The sequence below is a fragment of the Equus caballus genome, chromosome 5, assembly GCF_041296265.1.
Source record: "Equus caballus isolate H_3958 breed thoroughbred chromosome 5, TB-T2T, whole genome shotgun sequence".
NCBI classification, from domain to species: Eukaryota; Metazoa; Chordata; class Mammalia; order Perissodactyla; family Equidae; genus Equus; species Equus caballus.
The window spans coordinates 28,157,329-28,174,595 of NC_091688.1; the positions used below are offsets into that span (position 1 = coordinate 28,157,329).

The window sequence follows — 17,267 nt, forward strand, 5'->3', positions numbered from 1 at the left end:
TATCTATAGCAGTACTTCTCTGGTCCTTCCCCAAAGGAACCTTCAGTAATTTATTTATGTAATTGTGCATTAGAATCTTTAGAGACCTGTTGGATCTGAGCCATCTCTGATACCTGGAAACAGAAAATCTCACCGTGACCCCTTTTAAAATAGGAGCTACAGAGGCCAGGCAATAAAAGGATTCCTAGTTCATGTTTATCTCACAGTGATACACTGGGTTTATAGATCCACCTGGTGGTCATTCCTATGGTTTTCAAGTATATAGCAGTTTGTATAATCCTCACATTAGTTATCTGACTTTTGGAATGAGAGCTATCAAAGTAAGGAAACCAATGTAAAAACTCCTAGAAATAATATCATTTAATGTGGCAATATTGAATGCTTTTCCCTTAAGATTAGAAATCAAAGCAGGGATATCTATTTTCATCCTTCCTGTTTAGCAATATATTGAAGGTACAAGTGCAATAAGGCAAGAAGAGCAAATAAAAGGCATATGGTTTGGAAAAGTAGAAATAAAACTATGTTTACTTGCAGAAAACATGATTGTTTACTTAGTAAATTCCAAAGAATTTATAGAAAATTTGCTAGCACTAATGAGAAAATTTAATAAGATCACAATATACGTGGTCAATATATAAAAATCAATTGTATTTCTATATACTAACATTGAAAAATTGTACATTTAAATGTAAAAAGTACCTACATCTCAAGGGCAATATACTGAGTGACAAAAGCCATTTTAAAAAGATTACACACTGTATGATTCCATTTGTAAAACATTATCAAAGTGACAAAGTGATAGAGATGGAGAACAGATTAGTAGTTACCAGTGTTAGAGATGGTGGGCTAGGGAAGAGAGCTGAGTGTGACTATAAAAGGAATAGTTCAGGGGGAGTCTTTGTGGTGATGAAATAACTCTGTATCTTGATTGCTGGGACAGTTTCGTAAGTCCACACTGATAAAATAGCATATAACTATGCACACACACTGAACCAATGTCAATTCCCTGATATTATTGATAGTATTACAGTTCTCTAAGATATCACCATTGGGAGAAACTGGGTGATGGCTACATGGGATCTCTCTGTAATATGTTTGCAACTTTCTGGAAATCTATAATTATTTCAAAATAAAAAGTTTTTAAAAAGACACAAGCTCTATATGGTGCCTGGCAACAGAAAACTCCAAAGCATTTATCAAAAGAAACAAAAAAAACCTAATTAAATGGAGTGATATACCATGATCATGGATTGGAAGACTCAACATTACTAAGACATCAGTTCTCCTCAAATTGTTCTAAAGATTCAAAACATTCTAATCCGAATCCCAGCAGAGGTTTTGTAGAAATTGAAGAGCTATTTCTAGAATGTACGTGGATAAGTGAAGGACCTAAAATAGCCAAAACAATTAAAAGAATGAAAAGTTGAAAGGCTCATACTTCTTGATTTCGAGACTTACTATAAAGCTACAATGACCAACGTATTGTGGTATTAGTATAAGAATGGACTTGTAGATCAATAGAAAAAAATAGAGTCAGGAAATACACTAACATATATATGGTTAATTTATTGTGGACATAGATGCCAAGGTAATTCAATGGAGAATGGGTAGTCTTTTCAACAAATGGTCCCAGAACAATTGGACATCCATATGCAAAAAAAAAAAAAAAACGAATCTTGACTCTTTCACCATATGAAAAACTTGACTCAAAATGGATTACAGACAAATGTAAAATTAGCCAATTTTGGAACTACTAGTTTAAAAGACACTATTCATTCATTCCTCTATGTATTCCAGGGTCTAATCATCGTTATAAGCTTAGATTTCTAGCACCTATGTGCCTGGACCTCAGTAGCTTAACTCCTTGCTAAAGTGTCAATGCTGACTCACATGTTTTCCTGTATCATTTCAATTTCATAAAGAGATGATATACTTGGCTTTTTGAAAAACTCATGAACTGAGATTGAAGGTCTTATCTATTATGTTATTCACTGCTCCTTATGAAGTAACTCCTGCAATAAATTTATTTTCTATTTTCATAACAGACAAAAAAAGCTTATCCTTTAGAAATAATGTTTCTTTTTACTAGACAATGTAAACCTTTGATCCATTATATTTCCCATTTTAGTTTGACTGAAAATAAACTCAATCAAAATTACTATATAAATTGAATTTTAGTAAATTTACTTCTACTTCTTATGTGATTTTGATTTTTCATATTTATTTTAGTAAGTTTAGATTATGCATATTTACTATAAATATGCTAAAAATTTCTTTGAAATTATTAAGTTTGTACTGGGTACTGAGATAGAAAAGAAAGAAAAACTTAAGAAAATTCTTTAGCAAGGAAAATTTTCAGTTATATAAATACGCATCACTTGTTATGTATAATATTCATAATGAATGATAATTCATCTTATCTTTAAATGTAAAAATATGTATCAGAAATAATAAAATAATGGGAACACAGAATTAGGAGCTATTCACTGGCCTGTTTGTAGAGAAGAAGAATTTTTGGAAAACCATGTTCCTTTTCTGACTCTGCTTCCCACATTACAAAATGGCACCTCAATCCATACTGTCCACTCACAGATAATTTTTCTTCTGAAAGTCTCTGATTCACCAACTTCGTTCTCCCCAGGCTCTCTCATTCAACCAGGAGAGAGAATGAAGTACATACTTAAAGTTTGTTTCCTTGTAGTCAGAGAATGATATTTAGCAGCAGAAAATTTTAATTGATCTTTTGTTGGGTTATATTAGTACCAAATTAGCATCTCATGTAGCTTTACATACTCTTTATTTGTGATATAATTATTCAGCACATACTATGGGCAAATCTCTGAGGAAAATACAAAGATGAACTTATAGAGGAAGGAAAAATATTCCACATAAAACAAGGAGACGAATACAACTGTTCTACTTTCTGGGGATGGGAGCAATCATTTCAAGAAAGAAAGCAAATGCTATCAATGCCGACAGTGAAAAAATAACGTTTCAGTGAAAATAGCCTGAGGTCTTAGGAAGAAGGAGAGAAGCAGTAATTTCTTCATCTTGCATAGTAGAAATTCAAGTTAATAAGGAAGCAGGCAGGAGACTGGAGGATCCTTCTTGGAAGAAACTGGACAGCAACAGAGAAGACACCAATAAACACTGATATTTGGGGATTCCTCTGAATTTGTTAGGGTATAAATTAAGCTACTGAAACTGAGGTAGAAGTTTGTATCTCTCTCATGCAACAGTCCAGAGGCAGAAGTGTGTACATTGGGTCCCTTCCTCTTTGTTTCTCCACCATCCCCTAGGGTGTTGTCCTCAACAGCATGGTGGAAGCTGGCTCACCAGCACCCTGTCAGCATTTCAGCCGTCTTAGGGCAAAAGAGGAAGTGGGAGGTAAGCAGCTTCCTTTTTAAGAAAGCGACTGGACAGTTGCACCCATCGGGAGGTCGCTCCAAGGGAGATTCTAGCTGAGGAGCCATGTGCCCTGCTGATATTTAAAGGGGTAAGAGTAGTTTTCTCTTACTTAAAAGAGGTAGGAGAAAATGGATACTGGGAAACAATTAGCAGCCTCTGCTATAGCTGCCAATAAGAAAAAAATAGCTCACTGTCTGCTCTCTCCACGTACATACAACTTAAATCAGCTCATGTGGGTCTCACCCTGAAAAATGAACGTATAATCTAGAATCATCATCAATAGAAGTTTGCAGAGACTAGAACTTCCAAATAAACGATTAGTAACATCCTCTGAGATACAGAAGTAGTCATTATATCCACAAAGAACAGGACAACTTTTTTAATAAAGGGAACATTTTATAAAATTAATAAAACAGAATACAAAGTCAATGAAATATCCCCAAAGAATGTGGGGGAGAGGTGAGACAGAGATGATAGCATAGGAAACAGAAGGAAAAATATAAGAAAATTATAGGATTGACAAAGAGGTCCAACATCTGACCAGTAAGATATCCATTAAGAAGAAAGAAAAAATAAAGGAGAGAAAATTACTGAAGATACTATGACAAGAAAATTTCCCAGAATAAGGGAATACGAGTTTCCTTCTAGAAGAATAGTGATAAAGAAAAAGTTCTATGTCATCAGTAATAAAAATGGCTGCTGACTTCTCAATTGCAGTAGCGGAAACCATCAAACAAAGACGATATTCTTTAAAAGTTCTGAAAGAAAATTATTTGTAACCCGGTTTTTTACACTCAGCCGAATTATCAATCAAGTAAGTATTCAGATAAAGACGGTTTCAAACAGACAAGGGCTCAATATTTTACTTTCTGTGTATCATTTTGTAGGCAGCTCCTTGAGAATGTATTCCAGTAAAATGAGGAAATAAATCAAGAAAGGGGAGAACATAAGCCCAAGAAGCAAAGACAGAGCAGGAAAGTGAGTATAAAGATATGAGAACATCCGCTCATGTTGAAGTATATGGCAGACACTGTCAAATTCCTGTCAATATCACCAGGGCTCTATCACTTTGGCACACTCTGCACAACTTCCAAAACCCAGCATCTGCTTATTTTGCTAAAGCTTTTTCCAGAGCCATTGAAGCCTACTCTGATGACTTGCACAGCAAGTCAAAAATACCAAGTAATTAACACCTCCCAGAAGCAGATCTTAAGATCCATAAGTGATGGAAGTTGTTTTATCAATACTGCAGCTCTCTTGCCCTTTGAGTGGGACAACTCTCAGGTATGTGTTTGACACCCCTTCATAGTTTCCTCATGAGTTTAGTTTCCAGTCACACACGCAGACATGTGGCTTGACAATGCGCTTCTTCAATTCAATAATGTCGGTGTATAGGTCTTCCACCTTTTTGGTTAAATTTATTTCTAGATACTTTATTCTTTTTGTTGCAGTTGTAAATAGGATTGTATTCTTGACTTCTCTTTCTGCCAGTTCGTTATTAGTGTTTAGAAATGCAAGTGATTTTTGTAAGTAAATTTTGTACCCTGAAACTTTGCTGTAGTTGATTATTTCTAATAGTTTTCTGATGAATTCTTTAGGATTTTCTATATATAGAATCACATCATCTGCAAACAGTGAGAGTTTCATTTCTTCCCTTCCTATCTGGATTCCTTTTATTTCTTTTTCTTGCCTAATTGCTCTATGTTGAATAGGAGTGGTGAGAGTGGGCACCCTGGTCTTATTCCTGTTTTCAGAGGGATGGCTTTCAATTTTTTACCATTAAGTATGATGTTGGCTATGGGTTTGTCATATATAGACTTTATTATGTTGAGATATTTTCCTTCTATATCTATTTTATTGGGAGTTTTTATCATAAGTGGATGTTGGATCTTGTCAGATGCTTTCTCTGCATCTATTGAGATGATCATGTGATTTTTATTCCTCCTTCTGTTTATGTGGTGTATCACATTGATTGATTTGTGGGTGTTGAACCATCTCTGTGTCCCTGGTATAAATCCCACTTGATCATGCTGTATGATCCTTTTCATGTATTGCTGTATTTGGTTTGCCAGTATTTTGTTGAAGATTTTTGCATCTATGTTCATTAGTGATATTGGCCTGTAATTTCCTTTCTTTGTCTTGTCCTTGTCTGGTTTTGATACCAGGGTAATGTTGGCCTCATAGAATGAGTTAGGAGCATTCTATCTTCTTCAGTTTTCTGGAATGGTTTGAGAAGGCTACATATTATATCTTCTTTGAATGTTTGGTGGAATTCTCCAGAGAAGCCCCTGGTCCAGGACTTTTGTTTTTTGGGAGGTTTTTGATTACTGTTTCAATCTCTTTACTAGTGATTGGTCTATTCAGATTGTCTATTTCTTCTTGATTCAGTTTTGGGAGGTTGTGTGAGTCTAAGAATTTATCCATTTCTTCTAGGCTATCCAATTTGTGGGCATATAATTTTTCATAGTATTCTCTCACAATCCTTTGCATTTGTGCAGTAAGCATTATAATTTCTCCTCTTTCATTTCTAATTTTATTTATCTCAGCCTTTTATCTTTTTTTCTTGCTGAATCTGACTAAGGGTTTGTCAACTTTGTTTATCTTCTCAAAGAACCAATTCTTAGTTTCACTGATCCTTTCTACTGTTTCTTTAGTCTCTATTTCATTTATTTCTACTCTAATTTTTATTATTTCCCTCTTTCTGCTGACTTGGGGCTTTGTTTGTTCTTCTTTTTCTAATTCTGTTAGGTGTAGTTTAAAATTACTTTTTTGAAATTTTTCTTGTTTGGTGAGGTGGGCCTGTATTGCTATGAATGTCCCTCTTAGAACTGCTTTTGCTGCATCCCATAAGAGTTGGTATGTTGTATTTTCATTTTCATTTGTCTCCAGGTATTTTTTAATTTCTCCTTTGATTTCTTCTTTGATCTAGTGTTTGTTCAGTTGCATGTTGTTTATTCTCCACCTATTTGTCACTTTCCAGCTTTTTTCTTGTAGTTGATTTCTAATTTCATAGCATTGTGATGGGAAAGATGTTTAATATGATTTCCATTTCCTTAAATTTATTAAAGATTGCCTTGTTTCCCAACATATGGTCAATCTTTGAGCATGTTCCATGTACACTTGAGAAGAATGTATATTCTGCTGTTTTGGGATGGAATGCTCTCTATATATCTATTGAGTCCATCCAATAAACTGTATCATTTAAATCCACTATGTCCTTGTTGACTTTCTGTCTGGATGATCCATCTGTTGATGTAAGTGGGGTGTTGCGGTCCCCTAATATTATTGTAATAGCACCTATATTGGTGCTGTTAATTTCTCCCTTTAGGTCTGTTAAGAGTTGTTTTATGTATTTTGGTGCTCCTTTTTTAGGTGCATATATATTCATAAGTGTTATGTCCTCTTGGTGGAAAGTTCCTTTTAGCATTATATACTGCCACTATTTCTCTCTCATTGTCTTTTTTGTCTTGAAGTCTGCTGTGTCTGATGTAAGTAAAGCAACACCTGCTTTGTTTTCTTTGCCATCAGCTTGGAATATCATCTTCCATCCCTTCACTCTGAGCCTATGTTTGTCTTTAGAGCTGAGATGTGTTTCCTGGAAGCAGCATATTGTTGGGTCTTGTTTCTATTTTTTTTTAAGATTTTTTGCTGAGAGATTTGAGTAGAGAGAGACTGATAGACCAGAATAAATGTCAACAGAGAGTCCAAGAAAAGGCAACTGTAGAAGAAGCCATCTGTGCTCTGCCCGTTATCTCTACCCCTGCAAGCAGCCCCATAGTGCCACCCGCTACCAGTGTCCTTGTCCTCAGAAGTCTTCTCAGCTGACCAGAAGTGACTGTCAGATGTCCTGGGAGTCAATGCTGCTGGAGCAAGCCTCTACCGGTGAGGAAAGAGAGTTGGTGAATAAGTACCCCAGGTCCTCATCCTCAGGAAGACAAATCAGAATTGTATTACATATGCTTTCAGAAGGCAGCCAGCATAATTGAGCTCCTGTTAGCAACAACAATAATCCCCTCAATAATGCTCCCTCTTTAAGCTGTCCTTCCTTCGTCTTCTTACCACCCTCTCACTAACCATGCTTTCTGGTGCTACCAACCAAGGAAACTAGTTACCCACAAATCTTTGTCCCAGGGAAACCCAAATAAATATCAACCAAAATCAATTCCTAGTAGCAGGAGCAGGTAATGGCTTTTAAGACCATGGATAGATACCTTCCATGTTAAATAGGTTTCTCTAACAGTTTAAGCCCCTCTGTTATATCTTAAGTTTAGTGAAAGCCTGCAACATGCTATTGCCTCTTCTGAGTATGTTTGGGGAAATTAAATGAAAGAGGGTCATTGTTAGCATAGGGTTCTGGGTTCTAGGGAAAGATGAGAAAGCCAGCGGAGCTGAAACATGAGTGAGAAAGAGACTTCAGAGTAAGCAGAGATGGATGAAGTGGAGAGTGGAAGGAATAAAAGCCTCCAGAATACTCCAAGGTATAAAAGTGATTGATATGGGGTTTCTCCTAATGTGTGGGATAGTTTCTCAAGCCACTTTACTTTTCTATTAAGGGAAATAAGGACCAAATCATATGGAGGGCTTGGGAATACACAGGTGGCTGCCATGTGGCTTTCACATTTATGAGTCTTTCAGAGTTTGTTTTCTAAGGGTGGAATAAAGAGGTCAGGCATGAACATAAATCCCCTTTGTGTAAGGCAGAAGTCAAGAAGTAGCATTAGTGAGGCAAAGGTCAAGTGCATGGGGATTTAGAAAAGGGCATGACTCCTTTCAAATGGGGAAGAATGGACAAAGCTTTTTGGGTATGTTGACATTTAATCTGAGTTTTTAAGGACATGACTGATTTGGACATGTAGAGCTCTGGAATAAAGTTTTCAAGGGGCATATATTGGTGTATATGCAAATATGTATTTTCAAGGTCTTCACAGTAAAATAAAAGTATTAACTTAATGTAATGAGCTTGTTTAGGATCTTCATTTGGTGAGATCCTAAATGATCATGGAGACAAATAGTTTTGATATGTGAATATTTATTACAATGAATTTTGGTGCCAAAGGGATGGCAAGGTTGATAAACTGAAGTGATCAACACAGAATTGAAGGCAGCAAGTTACCTTTTTCTCCCTTTTTGGGGGAAAAATTACACTGATGTCTCCAGAGTGGATTTCCTTGCTTTGTCTGTTTCTAGTTCTGGGAGTTAAGTCTCCAGAGATTGGGTCGTTTTCACATCCTCCAGGGTTGGGAGATAATGCATGAGTTTTCTGCCTGCTAACACTTGCTCACAGACTTCAGGGCCCTCCTAAAAGTGATATGGGTGGTGAATGGGATTGAAAGCTCTCTCTCCAAATCACAAAGAGGGGTGCATACTGACAATGGCAGGACTACAGGATCATGTCCAAGACCAACTCCAACTGGTGGGTGAGCAGGAAAACTATAAAACACTTTGGGTCCCACCATAGTCTTCCCTAGATGGATATAGATTTGTTCTGAGACAGCTTCCCAGAAAGCCTCCATGGAGACATAGGCTATTTCTTCCCCCAAAATGGAACAACAGTATATTATATAGTCTAGAAAATTTAAAATTAGAAAGCAGTACTCTCAGGTCTATGAGACCCTCTTCTCCTTATGGGGCTCAGTTTTTTCTGCTGTCAAGTGAGAGCAGAGAAAATTGCTGCTCTTAACATATCAGAGTTCTTCAAGGAAAAAAAAGGAGAATTCCTTTGAATGATAAATGAATCCTGACACGTCAGATCTCAACGTTGCTGGTTAAGACAGTGCTTTGGGGAAGGCACCATTTTTAGGGTTTCATAGCATAGGGACTCCTTTGGATTATGACATTCATCTACTCACACTTGGGCACCTTGGGGTACCAGGATCTGTTCTCTGAGAAAGTGATACTTTGGGGACCAACCATACCACAGCCAGAGTCACACTAGATGATGACATTTTCAGGTTCAATATATTGATCCTTATCCACAGAGAGCTTTCTATTTTCCATCTGTGATTTTAGACATAGCTACAATGGAAACACAGTTTTAAGCAATCTGTAAATCTAAGAAAAAAAATGAGTCTAGGTTAATAAAAATGAACTATATTTAAGTGCTGCAGTTTTTTCTTTCATTTTGATAATAAAAATAATATTCATTAACGTATTTATTGAGCACTGAGTAGGTATTAGACTTTAGGCTAGAACTTTACGTGATTGCCTCATTTAAGTCTCACTCAGCTCTTTGAAATGAGCACTGTTACTATTTCCATTCTACCTAGGAGAAATCTAGGAGAAAATGAGATACAGAGAGGTCAAGAAACTTGTCAAGGTTATAAAATTTTTAAATAACATGACAAGAAATAAAAAAGGCATGTGACCCCAGATTCTCAGCTATCAAAGCAACTATCCTTCATATCTTGATTCTAGTATGAAATTTTCCCTCTTGCCTATTATCCTTCTGTGTGTAATGGAGACAATGCTGGCAGGTAATCCACGGAGTTGTTGATGGCAAAGTGATATTAAATTTGTGTGCATGTAAAAATCAGACCTCATCTTGAGTCCTTCTGTCCTCATAACAGATTGGCAAACTAAGAGTCCCCCACCACACGCCTACATCATGGGCAGGTGGTGCCCTGCACAAGGATTTGATGGAAATACCTGTCACTTCATGATGTTTGGAATTAGCCCCTGAGAGCCTACATTGATGCTAGAGCAAGTTTCCATGAAAATTTTCCTATAGGCCACAGCTACCATCACATAAATTGTACCACCTATAGAATATTTCTGGAAATATATACAAGAAAGTGGGAATAGGGGACACCTTAAGAAAGCTTAATTTTGTGCCAGAGAGAAAGAAGTAGGAGAGAGATGACTGTTTCTGTATGCCATTTGTATTATTTGCATTGGGTACCATCTGACTATAGTAATTACTCTAAATAAATCTAGTCAAATCAAATGTTTTCATGTTGCCACTGGTAGCAAAGAAACTTTACACTCAGTCCCCTCATGGCAGTTCCACACACTAAGCCATGAAATGAAAAGGGAGCTGGGGTTACTTTTACATTGAGGGAGTTCAGGTGCTTAGCACAAAGAACTGTAGGAGAGTCTGGTCTGTCTAACCAGAGCGTATCCTTTCTCACATTCATATATTACCTCCTTTCTGAATAAAGCATATGACTGTGTTTGTGTAGGATGTCCATGGGCAACGATAGGAGGGAAATAGCAACCTTGACAGTGAGACATAAAAGTGAGAGTGTGTGAGCTTGCATAATATAAAAAATAACACATCCCAGGATCTGCGTGGTTTGTAGGAGGCTTTCATCTTCTCTGCCCATAGGATCACTTAGCCAAAGCCAAGATCTGTGCTGCCCTCCTGTAAGCCTCAGGCTAAGGAACTGTAGATAGTGCAAGTGGAATTACAAGAACTCAGATTTTGCTTCATTTCATTGACAAGTTCACTAACCTTTACACTGTTTAGGGACCATTTGGCATGAAGAAGGCTAGATCAAACCCAAAGTCACATTGTACTAATGGTACACTCCATCGATTTAAGGCTAAATGCAGAGAAGTGCATCTGTGAGAAACTGTAAAGACGCTAAATAAATCCACAATCTCTGAGTCAGAGCTCCCAGTCAAAACTGTCCATCCATCTTCACCAAGAATATACTTACTTTATCATAAAATATTTTAGAAAAGAGCTAATAGAAAGAATAAATATGATGACTTCCATGTTGAAATAATAGACATGATATGGTGCAGAGCACCTCTCTGAAAGGGAACGATGTCAAGTTCCACAAACATGGCATGAGAAATTTAAATAAAACAGATCATCAAGAATGTCAGGTAAAATACTATACTGATGGACTACAGCAGTTATAAGTACTATCCTAAGATGCCTCCTACAGGCATGGAAAACATGATGGCTTACTGTGGTAAGCAAGACTGAAATGTTGGAATTGCCATGGGAGATGGTAAAAGGAAGGATTAAATGACTCAGGAAAGTGAGCATACTGGAGTGGATATTCTATATATGCTGGAAAATCATATAACATAATCATAAATTATAATAACTTATAATCATAATTTGTGATTATGTTATACGAGAGGGCCTGAAGGATACACTTACCAAGGGCATAAGGGATTTTCAGCAAGAGGAGTACCAATATCAATGGCCAAAGCTGATGATAGGAAGACCATAAAAGAACAAGTTCTACTCTTAGTAATAGAGGTACTCCATATGCTTTAGAAGCTAAGTAAGTGTAATCATCATGAGTGGCAAGGTAGACAACCAAAAGTGTCTAACAGTTATGAAGATGGTTAATAGAACATGGCATTCATAGGGATGAAAACAGATGAGCAGCAGACAAAGATATTGCTCAAGTTATACCATAAAATAAAAACTCGCAATCTCTTACTCAGTTTCTGAACCTGTGCCAGTTGTCAGACCTGGAGATCATTGAAGAAAAAGGCATTCCCAGGAGAAAGACACTACAACACCTTGGAAAGTATGTGCAGTAATGAGTCTTCCAGTCTTCCAAGAGAACCTATGTTATTTACATAGTTAACTGGGCATTGGTGAAAGGTGCAAAATAATCCAAGGATTAATGGACATAGAGCCTGAGTTGACACTGATGGCTCCCCCATTAGACCACTTGGTGGTTACTTCCATTATCTTTGAAAGTATAATCAGAATAGACAAAACTAGTAGTTGGCACAACCCCCATATTGGGTCTTTGGCCTATAGGAAGAGAACTATCATATCCAAGAAGGAAAGTAGAAACCATTGATACTTCTGCCTTCCCCTTGAGGCAAAGAAGGTAAATTAAAAAAAGATATCAGGTGCTGAAGGGTAGGAGAAAAGGAGAAATTAGTGTTACTCTTAAAGAACTAAAGATGCATCCCCAGCATAACCCTATCTACTTCACCACTCTGTCTACTACAAAAATTAGGATTCTGGAGAATTATGGTAGACTATAGAAAACTCAACATTTTAGCTCCTATTGCAGCCACTGTACCGGATGTGGTATTGTTGCTAGAAAAGATTAATGTGTCTTTGGGTAAATGAGGCAACTGATTTATCAGAGGCCTTCTTTTCCGTCCCTATCAGAAAAAAAGGTCAGAAACAGTTTGCACACACATGAAAGGGTCAGAATCATACATTTGCCATTTTAGCCCTGGGTGATGGTAACTCACCTGCGCCTATATACTAGAGTCTGAAGATAACATGACCATTGGGACATCCACAGAATATCACATTGACCCTGGATATCAATGGCATCATGTTAATTCTACTGAATAAGCAAAAAGTAGCTAGCATGATGATGCTCCAGAGTACAGGAAGTAGAGAAGGAAGATAGGAAGTAAGTTCAGAAACTCAGATTCAAATAGATTTGGGTGTGTCTGTACTGCAGACTAAGGCATATGAACAAAAGGAAGGGAGAAAGAATAAATACCAAGAAACACAGGGTAATAACTCAAAAGTCTAGTTGATCTATTAGACGTGGCCTATTTTCACTGATTCAGAAAATGAAAGGAAACCAGGAATGTCAAGAGAATGAGAACAAACAATGGGGGAAAAAGAGAAGGTTGGAACTGAGGCAGTGCTTTTTAACAAGTTTGTCCACTCCAAGAATCATGCAAGGTATACAGATTCTTTTACCTAATTTGAAACCTTCCCTTAATACTCTCCATCACTTTGATATGAAAAAAATTCTAAAATAACATAATTCCATAAGCTCTTACTCTGATCAGATGTTGGGGTTTTGGGGACTCCACATGCCATTTCCTGGCATCTGGCTTCAAACTTACATTTCTCATAACATGTATATGAAACCATGTCTCTGTAGGAAGAGACACAGCTATTGCCAGAACCACTTTTTCTCTCTTGAGTGATTTTGCCATTCTTCGGCTCTGCTATTGAGTAACATATCTCTGAAAAATAAAAAGTGAGGCTAATGGCTAGCAGAATCACCCTGAGGAGGCTCCTATGGCTGACAATCTCATTTCCATCTTTGGAAGATGTGACCACCAAAGAGAAACTGGGAAAACAGTGTCCCAAGACACTTGGAGTCTGCTCTCCCTGTCCCTGATTTGCTAAAGTACTCCAACCAGGTCATCTTCCTCCAACTAAAGAATTTCATAGGAGCCTCCAAAATGAGAGGTAGAATTAAACCTATACGAAAAGGTAAATTTTCAAAATTATTTAAAAGCAGTGACAAATAGCATCCATCTTCTTTCGGCTTCATTAAGACTGAAACCAAGTAATGAAGTTTCAGAATTGTATACTTTTTAGAAATAAAAGTTTAAAAACATTTATAACCCATAGATATTTAGAAGACTTTTTCCTGGCCTTTCTTATGGATATTTCAACCTTGACTATCACTATTTTCTTATATGAACCCTCTTCTGTAAGATAATTAATCCATCTAGCCAAATATGCCACTCACATCTCTATGTCTGCACCTGTACCAGTATCCTTTCTCCTACCTAGAATGTTACTCTTTTTCTCTATTTGCTACTAAAGACCCACTTGGTCTGTGAAGGCTTCTCTTACTGCCCAGCAAATAGTTATCATTTATTTCTCTGAGCTTCTACAGCAGTTATTATGAAGACATTATATATCCTATCCAACTATTTATTGAGATCTTACTATAATTTAGACATTGTGTATACATTATTTATGTATACTATGACACAATGTACACCATACATAGTATATGTATACTATGTATCCTGTAGATAGTATGTATACACAATCTAGACTTTTCATATATCATCTCAACACCAATCATCACAACACCCCTGAAAGACACACATTATCATCTTCCTCACTTTTTCTATCAGGAGATAGACCCTTGGAGAGGTTAAGTATCTTGTTCCAAGTGAGGCAGCTACTGAGCGGCACAGACAACTGAGATCTCTCTTGCTCAAAAGTCCATATTCTCTGTGGCTTCAATCTACATTCTCTAGCAATGATTTAACAGCTAATTTACACTATTTATATTTATGTTTTTTTCCCTTTCGAGAGCAGGGAACATGTCTCAAGTATCTTTGTGTCTTCACTGTTGACATTACAGGTCCAAAATAAATGTCTCCTGTCTAGGGTTGGAAAATGAAATTTTCTAAGCTGCAGATCAAAACACATCATTAGAAAATGCCCTTTTATGAATTAATGTAACAAATATTTATGTAAATTGATACCTGTAAGTCTATTCAGCATTATTTAGAATATGAGGCTATTCAGGCTATTCAGAATATGAGGATTATTCTTTCAATACTGTAAGGAAAATGTCACAACCACATGAACAGCAAAACCACAATATCAATCAGTTTATAATTAAGTATTCAAAGACAAGGAATGCCAACAACACAGGTATAAAAAAGAAGGAAAGAGAAAACCAAGACAGAAAGGATAAGATACATCCTAGAGGGGACTGGAAGCATATTTTAAGGTTTGGATAAACATTTCTTTGACAGGTGAGATACTGGCAGGCATTTTGTCTTGGAGTGACGATTTGAACAAAGGCTTAGAGGCAGCAGAAAATTGTTACTGAAGGATGAAAAAAAGGCAAGCTCAGAAACCGGAGTGAGACATATTTGGGCATATCTTATGCTGAACAAGGACCACAGGTAAGGTGGGAATGGAAGAAGAAGGGATAAATACAAAGAAGCCTGAAGGAACCATGACAAGTTTCTGTGACTGGTTGGATATAATCTACCTTCACTGCCTCATAAAGGAAGAGGAGATCTGGAAGGCCACAGAAGGCAATGAGAGTGTTGGGATGGCGTAGAGCTTTGGAAGAATAACAGATTTAGCCATTTCAATTCTTAAGAGAGGAGATTGACCCAGGATATATGAATTCTCTCACCTAATCTTAAAATTTCCCCTAAAATATCCATCATTATGATGCAAAAACTTCCAAAGTAAAATATTTTTGTACCTCTCTTAGTAAAACAAAACTGAAGTCACTCTGTGATTTTAAGAAAATTCATAAAGCCTGAATAGCATGAAGTCATTCTGGGGACTTAGAAATTAATCTTGACACAGGAGGACAGGGTAGCATTTTGGGACTCCACATTCCGTCTGCTTGGCATGTAATCCTTATATTGTTAGAATTGGGAAAATACCCGATATCACATGAATAAGAAACAGTCTCCATTGAAATAGACATAGCTGTTGGTGAAATCTCTTCTCTGTTGCATGATTTTGTCATTCTGTGCAAAATTCTCTATGTTAAATGCTCTGACAGTGGTATAAGGGATATGTACGTATACATTTAAAAAATAGTCTTAGAAATTCCTTCCTTTAAGGAAGAAATCATACCAGCAAATCAATAAGAAATGTCACTTTTATTGCCATATTTCCATTTATCAACTAAAACAATTACTCTTATCTGCATTTATAAACAGCTCTACTCTAGTGTGGGCTGCAAGTTCTTGCAAACCCTCTCAGTGCTCATTGGTTAGCGACAAGTATAACCTAATTTGAAATACAATACCTTACACTTATATAATATTTTCAGTTTATACAGAGCTTTGTAATTTTACTCTAACAAATTCACTCATTATTTGTAATAATATAAAATTTTACTTTCTGGATGGCAAAGTTTTCTACTCAATCATTAATGCAATAGGAAAGTAAGTAAACCTATAGAAGAATTAATTCTTTAAGAATTTAGGAGTATCCATTTAAATATAATACATTAATATAAAAATTAGAAGGATTTTTTTTTTTGTGGCTAGATCAGCTCCTCATATTTTGGTTTCCAAGTAATTATAATCTACATCAGAAGGAGTAAAACTATTCAAATATCTTTCTTGATAAAATACTTCATTGCACTTCCCCAAAGTTGCACTGAATTATTGCCATTTGTTTATATATCAGGAATTCTTCTGCATACCTTGGCTTAAACTCTCCCCTCTTTTCTATCACCTCTGTACTCACCACACAGGACAGGTGGGCATTGCAGTAGAGACAAGACCCCAAGGAGGCACAATGCAGGGTAAGTTCTCTGCATCTTGAGGGACATGGTGAATAGTCTCAGAGATGTAGCACTGCGGCTCAGCGCTTAGCTCTCAAAAATAAAGAGGAACACTTCCCAGAAAGTAGTGGCTGGATTCCTCTGTAATACTGATGACAACACAATTAAATTTCAACTTTCCTGAAGAGGAAGGAAAGCAAATAAACACACCATGTGGTTGCTTAATTTTATAAAGAGGAACTAAAATAAAATCTGAGTAGGTCAGATAAAAGAGATAATTTAAGTGATTTAACAGAACATTATTTTTTAAAAAAATTTCTGCTTATTAACGATATTCCAAACTTTTATATAAATCATTGCATTTAATTTCTTAAAGCAAACCCAAACATAGGCATTACAGCCACACTTTACAGATGAAGAAAGTGATTCAGAAAGACTGAGTATATGTCCCAAAACTTTTCTCAGCAGTAGCCACGTCAGATTCTGAACCCAAGTCTGACCCAAATCTCAAGCTCTTTCCACTATAACAAACTAATTTCCATTTAATGAACTCAGACTACAAAGGTTTCTTGTGCAGGATCCTGAACCTATCATTTAGGAGACCATGCCTGAGAACATTCTGCTTTTTACTATTATTGAAAAGACCCCAGATGACCTGCTCTATAGGGAGACCAAATCTCTATATGATCTACTGAGAATTAGCCCCGTGGCTTAGCCACAGTTCTCAATAACTCAGGCCTCAGTATCCACATATGTTTAAATAAGGGTTTGAGACTAGAATGAGTTCTGATATTTTCAGTTCAGAAATTCTAAGTTTGTGCAATAATTGCGAAAAAGTGAAAAAATAGGTATTTATTGTCTTAAATATACAGGAAGGGCAGGAATAAGGTT

The 17,267-nt window shown here is 36.5% G+C and overlaps 1 protein-coding gene across 1 annotated transcript in view; it reads right to left on the minus strand.

Annotated features, from left to right (window-relative positions):
- Window positions 1–16,605, minus strand: part of LOC106783161 (apolipoprotein R) — a 30,876-nt gene extending 14,271 nt beyond the window's left edge. The window contains exon 1 of the mRNA XM_014739608.3: window positions 16,340–16,605. Coding sequence (XP_014595094.1) covers window positions 16,340–16,424 — 85 coding nt within the window. The 5' untranslated portion in view covers window positions 16,425–16,605. The remainder of the gene's footprint in view (window positions 1–16,339) is intronic.
- Between the last annotated feature and the right edge of the window lie 662 nt (window positions 16,606–17,267).